This window comes from Drosophila santomea, chromosome 3R (genome assembly GCF_016746245.2).
Source record: "Drosophila santomea strain STO CAGO 1482 chromosome 3R, Prin_Dsan_1.1, whole genome shotgun sequence".
Lineage (NCBI taxonomy): Eukaryota > Metazoa > Arthropoda > Insecta > Diptera > Drosophilidae > Drosophila > Drosophila santomea.
The window spans coordinates 2,260,976-2,270,668 of record NC_053019.2 but is presented as its reverse complement, the minus strand read 5'-3'; the positions used below and the strand labels follow the sequence as shown (position 1 = coordinate 2,270,668).

The 9,693-nt window shown below is 42.3% G+C and overlaps 2 protein-coding genes across 2 annotated transcripts; both read right to left on the bottom strand.

Moving 5' to 3' along the window:
• On the bottom strand, positions 1 to 670 carry LOC120453517 (salivary glue protein Sgs-5). Its single transcript, XM_039638265.1, has 4 exons — positions 551 to 670; positions 340 to 484; positions 95 to 283; positions 1 to 35 (listed from the first exon to the last, which is right to left on the bottom strand). The coding sequence occupies exons 1-4, from the start codon at positions 668 to 670 to the stop codon at positions 1 to 3; spliced, it is 489 nt and encodes a 162-aa protein (XP_039494199.1).
• Positions 671 to 1,087: 417 nt separating this feature from the next.
• Positions 1,088 to 1,798, bottom strand: LOC120453217 (salivary glue protein Sgs-5). Its single transcript, XM_039637807.1, has 3 exons — positions 1,438 to 1,798; positions 1,177 to 1,365; positions 1,088 to 1,113 (listed from the first exon to the last, which is right to left on the bottom strand). Exons 1-3 carry the CDS (start codon positions 1,649 to 1,651, stop codon positions 1,088 to 1,090), a joined length of 429 nt encoding a protein of 142 aa, XP_039493741.1. The 5' UTR covers positions 1,652 to 1,798.
• Positions 1,799 to 9,693: the final 7,895 nt, after the last annotated feature.

The window sequence follows — 9,693 nt, the reverse complement described above, 5'->3', positions numbered from 1 at the left end:
TTAGAACGGCCAACAATAAGAATAAGCGAGGAATGCTGTAAGGATACAAAATGTAAATATTACTCAGGATTATCAACTAACCCTTCGAACTTACGCTTTGAGTTCTCGGATGAGAATTTCAGCAGGTGGCACAGGCTGTAAAATCGCTCGGTGGCAATGGATCCTGGCTTTCGGTTGCATCCACAAGGAGCTGGAATGGGGAACTCAGCAACCACGGGGAAGCCCACGCTACACTTTTTGCTGATGAACGAGCGGCAGAGATCCTCCGAAACAGGCACAAGGGCTGCATATACAATGCATAAATAAAATATGATTTTCTTAACTGGTTAATTTACGTACGGGTTTTGCAATCTCTTCGGCGCTGCTCGTTCTCGATTTTCATGAGACATTCGTTTTGGAAACAACGGCAGACACAATCTTGAAGAGCCCATTGGTAGTTCCTGTAGTAAATATTGCAATTCCTTGAGGCGCATGTTGAGTTGCGCTTTACTTTGGATTTGGACTCAGCTTCAGTTTCAGTTTTAACTTCAGTTTCAGCTTCAGTTTCAGCTTCAGTTTCAGTTTCAGATTCTGCTACTGTTTCTTCTTCGGTTTTAACATCCTTAACAGCTAGTCCAGGGTGAAACCTCGAAACGGCCAACAACAAAAGAAGCAATTTAAAATTGAACATGTCTTAAAAGGTACTAAGAATATAACTGGCTCTTAACAATTCATTAGCCTATTTATATTAAATACACTCCACTGTTTTAGCAGTTGTGGAAAAGTACTTTATTGACATAATGCATCTGAAAGTAAAGTGTTTGCAGAACGTGGTCTTTTATCTCTACGCGAATAACCTTGACATAACCAAAATAAACAGCCGGAAATTTTCCACTCAAAATAAAGCTTTATCACGCAGGTTCCTAAAAACAGACTCTAAAAACTTAAGTAATGACTCCTTATAAAATAAAGAAATAATGCAATGTTTTAGGCGCTCTTAAGACTAAAAAATCAAAAAAGTTTGGTGCGTTTAAATGTTTATTTAATTGCTTTAACAAGAGTCGTTTGAGGTAGTAAGATTCTTCAGATGTCATTCGCCAGTCATCTTTTAACACCTTGAGTAGCTGATGTAGGCTATAATACATCGATTGGAAAATGGTTATGACTTGTTTTATTCTTAAATAAACATCAACTTACGTTTGTTGCATTCAGCTGCGTACTTCTGCAATTCGCACAGACTTTTAAACTTCTTGATCTCCAGACTGCCTTCCTTGCCATTGCAGTCGCATGGAGAAGGATTGGGGAACTTGGCCACCACAGGCCATCCAAGGAGGCACTTTCGCTTGATGAACTTCTGGCACACATCTTTAGTGACCGGAATCAGCGCTGAACAATAAAAATCGCCCACCAAAGTAAGCTTTAACTAAATATAAGTGAATAAATATCTAAATATCTTACGTGTCTCTCCATCATTTTCCCGCCGATTACTCTCCTCGGCCAGAAGACAGCCGTTCTGGAAGACCCGGCACACACAATCTTCGAGCGCCCAGGCGTGTTCCCGCCAGTAGATCTGGCACTTGGTGGTCTGCTCCACCGGATTTTGGGGCTTAAGGATGATTGTGCCTTGGGCCACGCCCACTAGGATTGCTGCAACAAGGATAGTATTGATCATCTTAGAGGATTAATGTAATTAGTGCAATTACTAAGAGTGCTTGAGGCTGTGGCTGCTGTGCAGCTTTTTATACTGCTCAAAAGAAGAAGTTCCACTGTTTGCCCAGATGTATGTTGGGTACGAATTTATTGATAGGCGCGTAAACAATACGACGATAAAATATTTATTCAATACGTAGGAAAATTCTGTTCAATTCGTTGGGAGAACTAAATTTAGCCAGCATGACAGCTTTCTTTAATGATCCCTAATAGGTCAGTAACCAGTTTAACCCGCTTTCAAACCCCTAAGCGGCAGCCCCCTAAAAAATAGCCGAAAAAACCAACAAAAACCCACTTAAAATGTTTTGGTATAAATACGTGTCCACCTTTCCGGTTTTCTCTTTGTTCATAATTACACACTGTTGTCATTAGCTCATTAGAGGAGTCGTAAAGGCAAAGTGGCGGAAAAGCAGATAAAACAATGGCAAACAACTCAATTAACCCATTTCCGCCCAAACCCCAAATGGCTGGATTATGATGATGCTGCTTAGTACTAACACATATATACATATACATATGTATATATAGTATATGATAATATAATAAAATAATAAGTGAAAAGTGTCAGTGGAGGGGCAAATCCTGACGGGTCTCGTATGTAATTACTTCAATTAAACCATCTGTGACAATTGCCGCAGCCGAACATGAAATTCAACTTTACTTTTGAAATTCCCAATTGAGTTGAGGCGCATTATCCTGGCAAGCAACCGCATTTATCTCCTCCCCTTTTCCAGGACAACCAGGACAACAACAACAACCCCCAGAAGCGTCGCGTATTTTTACCTTTGAGTTACCTTTAACATTTACCTTTGCCTCGACTGCTCCCCGCTTTTAATGGGGTGACATTTATGGCACTTTATCAACTCAAAAGTCAATAATACCATCCAAGTATCTTAAATGTGGCTTAAAACGCACAAGAGCTGCCAAACGACGAGGAAAATCTTGAGAGGAAATGAAAAGCGGCCCGGATGAAAATTGCAATGCGATAAAAATAAAATTTCAAATTTATGCCGCTTATTGTCAATTCTCGGCAACAGTAATTCAAGACTTTAGGGGGAGCTAATGCCTTTCAGCTTTGTTCAAAGGAATAAAATGGCAAAAATGTAAAAACTACATAGGAAAAAATATTTTTCAATCTCAAATGTTTGGCAAATTAATTAGCCCCCAATTTGATCCTAGCTTAAACATTATTAATCATTATCTGTAAGTCATTTCAACATATTTATATGTGAATTTTTTTTGTATCATTATAGAATTTAAAGCTATTATAAATAAACTTTATCACCTATCCCATATTTTATAATAGTTTTCTTTAGATTTCCCTAATCTCTAGTCAATATTCATAAATCGAAAACGATTGCTGCACTTGTTTCTCTCTGTACAACTCCATAGCGAAGGACCTGATGGAAGTCCCCAAGTTTGTTATGACAACTGAGAGACATTTGAATCGAGCACTTGGAGGGGGAAACTGAGGCAGGGCATTAGGCGAATGGATCCCACAGGATTAGCCAATGAGAGTGGATTTTCCCCGTTGAAGCCACCCGCTTTTCGCCACTTTTGGCCGCTTTTCGGTATTGTCTTTAGACTGCTGACAGCTTGTGGCCCAGGGAATTTCCGCGCTGAGAAAACTTTCGCGTAATTAGGAGTATAATTTGCGAGCCAAGTCGGCTTTTTGCCGCTGACAACTTGATTACGTTTCAACAACATTGTAAAAGTTAATTGCCAGCGCAGCCTTAAAGCTGATGAGCATTTATCACCCCGCCGAGCAAATATCCATCCGTCCCACCAAAAACCTGACACACTCCTTGCGTGTCATGCAAAAACAGGGCAAAAGCCAAAAGACACGGAAAAAGTGAGGCATTCATTAGGCCTGACACGGTGGTGGCTCAGGTGGTGCGGTGGTGCGGTGGTGTAGCGTCTTGTTACCACATTTTTCAATTATAGCACATTTCCTGCCCTCGGTTTACGTGAGTGTATATGCTTTTTTTGGCGAGGGGACCTGGCGCGGACCCTGATGAAGAGTTATTTCGTTTTAATTTGCCAACCGCTGCGAAATGTGTAAAAAGTACAAGAATAAAATAGCACTGTTTGCTGTAATGCGCAGGTGGTAAGGCAATCTCTTATCGGCATTTCTTATCGCGGCCATGCGAGAAAATACAATGCGCCGAATTCCTGCTCTAATGAAGGCAGCGGTTCAGAGGTCACAGCCAATGCAGCTAATTAGCTGCCGCTTCATTAAAATAAGTGTCCAACTAAAAAAAATACATGGCGTTAGGATCCACTGAGAAAATTTTGGAGTAATAATGCATGCAGCTATGCATTCGGCTATTATATTCTGACTGCGTGATATATCTGTAGTTGATTTAAAATTTACCTTATTATCTTAAAAGTACCTCATTTAAATAATTTTATCTCATAATTTTTCTCCGTGCATAGAAGAGGAGCTGGCCGGAAAGGTCATTTAGCGTGGCCAGCAAAAATGTATTGTTAAAAGCCGCTAATGAATTATTTACTGCCCATTCGGCTGTCCTCCGCCAGTCGGGGGAAATATGGGGGTTCTGGAAGTCCACGCATAACTCAACCAGTTCACACCCTTAATTAACTACCTGCGTGTTGGTCGAAAATTGCGTGTGGCTTTGAGGCGGAAGGAACTGCTTAAACGGAACGTAGTTATGTTTGTGAAGCATTTAAAAATAAGCGTGTCTCCGGCGAAAGGCAGTCCCAGAAATATCAGCACATTTCAATTACCATGCCCGCCGATCCGATCCGATCCGAGCGCAAATCTGTCGATTACAATAATAATAACACCCTCGCATCCATCAATCAAGTGCATATGAATAACCATTTTAATCACTCCGAATTACGCAGCCGAGCGCACATGATGAATTGCATATTACGGCCAGGAGGGGATTCCAACCGCAATATCCATAGCTATATAGGTCTGTATATGTGCTGTGGGAGTACAAACGCATTCACTTGACAATCACTTTTGTTTTATTGCGATTTGCCAGGCCAGACACCAACAACAACGGCTGGCAAAGCGAGCAATTTCCACTTGGGATAACTTGTGAGCAATTGCAATTGCCGCCGGAGCCAGGAGCAGACCATATAGACATGGCCATGTACATACTGGTGTACCAGGGAACACCCGAAGAAGACAATGAGCTGTGCCAACCGAATTGTTGTGGTGCAAAAATGCGGCATGTGTGAGGTGGGCAGAGGCAATCGAGGACCAAGGGAAGGATATTGCAGCACCACAATTCAGGGATTCAGGACTCGGGACTCAGCATCCAGGACATAGGAATCAACTACGGAACGATTTACCAAGAAAATGAAAATTTATTGTCGGTAAATGAAAGAAAGCTCTCCCCCAAGTTCGCATCGCTTCGTTTCAGTTGAGCCCAGTTGAGTAGTGTTCGTTGGCAATCAAGGTGCTCTTTGTTGGCCAAAAGGCAACTATTCGCAGTGCGTCTTCTTACCAGGCTGCAGAAACAAAAAAAAAAAACAAAAACACCAAAGTGCCACAATTGCAGTTGTCTATCGCCCACTGCCATTGTTTCTCGAATGGTTGAAACTTGCGGCTCAGACGGCTTATAGCAACTTGCACCTACACAAAAAAAAGGATTCTTTTTAAGATAATTTAATGCCTATTTTCTATGCTTCAATATTATTTTATTGTTTTATTTTCATAAAAATATATCAAGCAGTTGAGTAGACCATATGGGAACAATTAACATTTTTAATTTCTTAAAACTATTGTAATATTGTATATGGTCAAAAGTATGGTTTAACATTTGTATGGCCTTCAAACCGTTTAATTGCTTCTCTTCTTCAAAATCACTGCAAGAAACTTATTTTTCAATGTTATCAAATAGTAGTTTCTCCTCATTTTTATTTTCATATACGATAAATACATACTTTAATTACATTTTTTTTCTGTTCCAATCAAACAAAATGTAAGAAGATTCCTGACAAATTCAAATTCGATCTTATAACCATTTGCCTTACAGACTGAGTAAGCACATAGGAGGCCAGCCCTACTGGCCTTCGCTAATGGAGATGTTGGCCAGAAATGATAATGGGCAAAACATTTAATGCACGTTATTGCCGAACCAAAAAAGCAATTTGAGGCTGCGCGTTGCCCGGATTTGGCCAAGCCCTCAGAACGGTGCTAATGCAGTGAAATATTTATTGAAATTGTGTGCTCCCCGGGGGCCAATGCGGCATTGCCTGCTATTAGGCGGGAATCGGGGTGGCATGGCGGATGGTCCTTATCCGAAATCCGACATTTTGGGGAGGGGACTCGGCAACTGAGATGGGGGTTATCTTGGCTGGGGATTGGGACTTGTGGGAGGCGCTATTTACGAGTCTCTGCTTGGCACTTTCGGCATTATTGCCTGGCCAAATGTTTGCGCCCGATCCATAAATATCCCAGATCTGAGAGTAGGGCCAAAACTTTTCGCACGCCACTCACTTCCATATAAATTACACACATTAGTGCAATTAGTGGCAACAAGAGCCAAAAGGACCGAAAAGGTCTCGATTATTCACCTGAAAGAGGCTGCGAGCTCTTGAACTCCCAGGGACTCGAGCGCTCTCACGGCGCGTGCACTGAGAAAAATATCACCCAAAAGATAAACCTAAGGCGTTTATTTACGGGGTGAGTTTCACTTACATCAATGGATGATTTTCCTTGTATCAGCTCAATTTTATTCCAGTGCACCGCATTCGAGTGGCACTTGAAGCGGCAAAAAGCATATTTACCCTCTTGTTGCAGCCAAATCTGGGTAAATATTTGTAGCAATTATGCAAGCGGAAGTCGATACGGATATGGATACTTGTGGCCGTAGCACCGAACCCTCTATATATACTCGTAATATACTTTTGGTTCCCAGCCCAACACGTGCCGCAAATGCATGACAACATAATTATCGCACGCTCGTGGGCGCGTGTTTGAGGGGAAATTGAGAGGGGGCGGTACGGATTGGGTATTTTCCACTTGAGTTTTTCCGCTCCGCAACTCTCGGCAGCCCTACAAATTCTGGATTGTTTCAATATAATAAGTGGGCGTGTCCGCAAAGCCCGATGACAGCAAACAACATCGGTAATGGCAACAACATCGCCACGCGTCTGAAGCGTCAAAAAGCCGTTGATTATATAGTGGACCTGCTGGCTCCTAATAGTTATGGCCGCCCTTGTCGGGTTTTAAGCTCTTAATGGCCACTTGATGGTTAAGGTAACCAACTAGCGGGGGTTGGCCTGATGCCTGATGGCTGATGCCTGATGGCTGATGCCTGAGCGCATCCTTTCATCCAATTGGCGTGTCTTTCGAGGGCAGACTGTCCGATTGGATTAGCACACTAAGCGTAATTAGTGGGAAAATATTAGGAGATGGTGCATCAAATCATTGGTATGGAAAGCCCGCGGATCAGTTTTGGGATGTCCTCGTTAATTAAAATAGACCACAAACTAAAACACATAAAACGAAATTGGTAATCAAAAACCGCAGAAAATGCATCCGGAAAATGCCATTAAAATTGCATGACATAAGCCCATGCGCCAGGACATTCGTCCTGCACGGATAAAAATTACACCGATGAATCTTAAAAACAGAATCAAGATATTTAAAATTTTACATGGACTCGGAGTCATTAGATTCAATCTGTATCAAAAGACTTTAATTCGTTATAGTTAAACGTTGCACAAAAATTACACGTAACTAAACTTAACCTCGAGGGTTTTTAAAAAAAATATTAATTATAAAATATTAAAAGCTGAGGAGCGAAATATATTTTATGAGTCAAACTATATTTACTAAAGCTGTACAATTATTTTTTCCAAGTAATACCGTTGGGATCGAACTGTTGGCATAGAAATGACTAAAAGCCGTGCGATACAAATTATTATTGGTTCGTCAAGCATACAAAAAATGTTTCAAATTTGAGAACGTCCAACCAGATATCTCCATGGCCAGAGCTACATTTCTTTTGGGGCGTGGCTGGGGGAAACCGGATAAAAAATACTGTGGAAAAAATGTTTTTATCTGGCCAGGCATGTCAACGAACCAGCAGCCAAATGAATATGGAATGCTCTGTATGAGTGGCAGATTTCCTAAATAATTTGTGGGCGCACTCGGATGGCTATATTCGGATGTGGGGCGGTGATGAGGTGGAGGGCAGGTGGAGGGGCTTCATCCGTACCTGGAGCTGCTGCTTTATCATCTTGTAACGTGTATCCATTTCGAGTCTATCAAAAAAGCATTCACCTGGCGTCTGTCCCCAGAACCACGCCCACACCCGGCGCCTCCTGATCCGGCAGCTACATAAATCAAATCCATTTCCAGAGCACCAGTTTTGGCCAATTCTTTTGCCATGGCCGCCGGCACATATTACGGCATTTGTTGCCCGTTTTTCCACCTCTCTCCAACGTCTGTTCTGCGATTTCCTTTTCCCTTTTTTGCGGGCCAAGCTGTCAGCGAAAATGCTGAAAAATGGCAATATACCATTGATGAAAGTAAGCTGCCTGCTTGTTCCGCATAAAAAAGGACCGAACTTGGAAGCCCAACCATGACGCATTGCAGTGCACCGCTGAAATCTAAGCAAGGCAAGGCCGGTGGAAAAAAGAGCACAAATCAGATACGAGTTATACCGGCTAAAAAAAGGGGGAACATTAACAAACTGGTAGGGGCGTGTCACCTCACAATATCCCAAAGTGAAAAGCTGTGTTAGCCGTGTTTTTCCGCCGCTCGCATCTTTTCTGGGTGCCTTCTGCTGATTAATTGAGGAATGTGCCCCCCAGCCAGATGACAGTCAAAAGCCAGCTGGTCCACGAGAAACCCATTGAAGTCATTCGGAACATGGGTAATATGCGGGGAAACTACCTCCGAGCTGTGTGCTAATTAAAGCTAATACACGCGGCGTATGCGTAATATTTCTGGTAATATTTCTGGTAAAGAAAGCAATAACAATACCGTATTGTTAACAGAATGGACACGAAGAACCATTATTTTAAAGTCAAGGCCTCGAAGGCGATATAGATCGCCGAAAATGATGATGATGAGATACACTTTATTCAGTGGGTTTACAAAATTATTTAATAATTATAATCAAAGTTTCCTAATCTTAAACTAACGCAAAATAATAATAATTCATATACCAATAGTAAGGATATCTTAAACGGTGGGTGGGTTACCACTAAGCCGAAGGACCAAGGGAAGTGGGACCACAAGAATTCGTATTGTTAGTTTAATCTTGTCTCCTATCGATCTGATCTATATTGTTGAACAGCGTTAGCGTAATGCTCTGAGATAGTGCAGCCATAACAACCATAAAACAATTGCCTAGGCCGCAGTCACATGGCGTCCGTGGAAAAATGAATTACTAGAGCGCAGGGCAAGAAATGACAACAAAAGTGGATCCAGAGCCAAAGGCAATGGGGCTGTTCTTTTCCTGTATTTCCAAGTATTTTTTTCACATTTTGTGCCGGTGCTTTTTGCGGGGCTTGTTGCGCGGCATTATGCGGCAACTGCATTGTTTATAGAGACAGCCTCCGGGCTACCTGACTACCCGACTTTGTGCATTTTTTAATGGATTTCAGGGCAAACAAAAAGTCAGAACATGGCGCATTGAAGTGAAGAATTCGCACTCGCGGTCTTAAACGCATGCTCCTCGTCTGTCAAGGCTGTTATTTGTTGGGCGAAATGCTGTTAGCAGGCAGGACTTCCGCCTACAACCCCTGTTGTCAATTTGGCCAAAGTGGTTTTTCAGTTGCTTTAGCGTGAAAAAAGGCTAACAATTGAGGGCTGCGCGGGTGGCTGGGGCTGCCCCCGGGTTATTTCAGCGGATCCCTTGACAAATTGCACTTGTGCGGCGTTTTAATCACTTAGGCCAAAACGCCTACATTGGCCCTATCTAGGCGTCTCATTCTATTTACTTAATGACAGCGAAAAGTGGCAGCCGGTGACGCCTTGAGATTCTCATACGCCTCAGCGCCAAACAGCAAGTG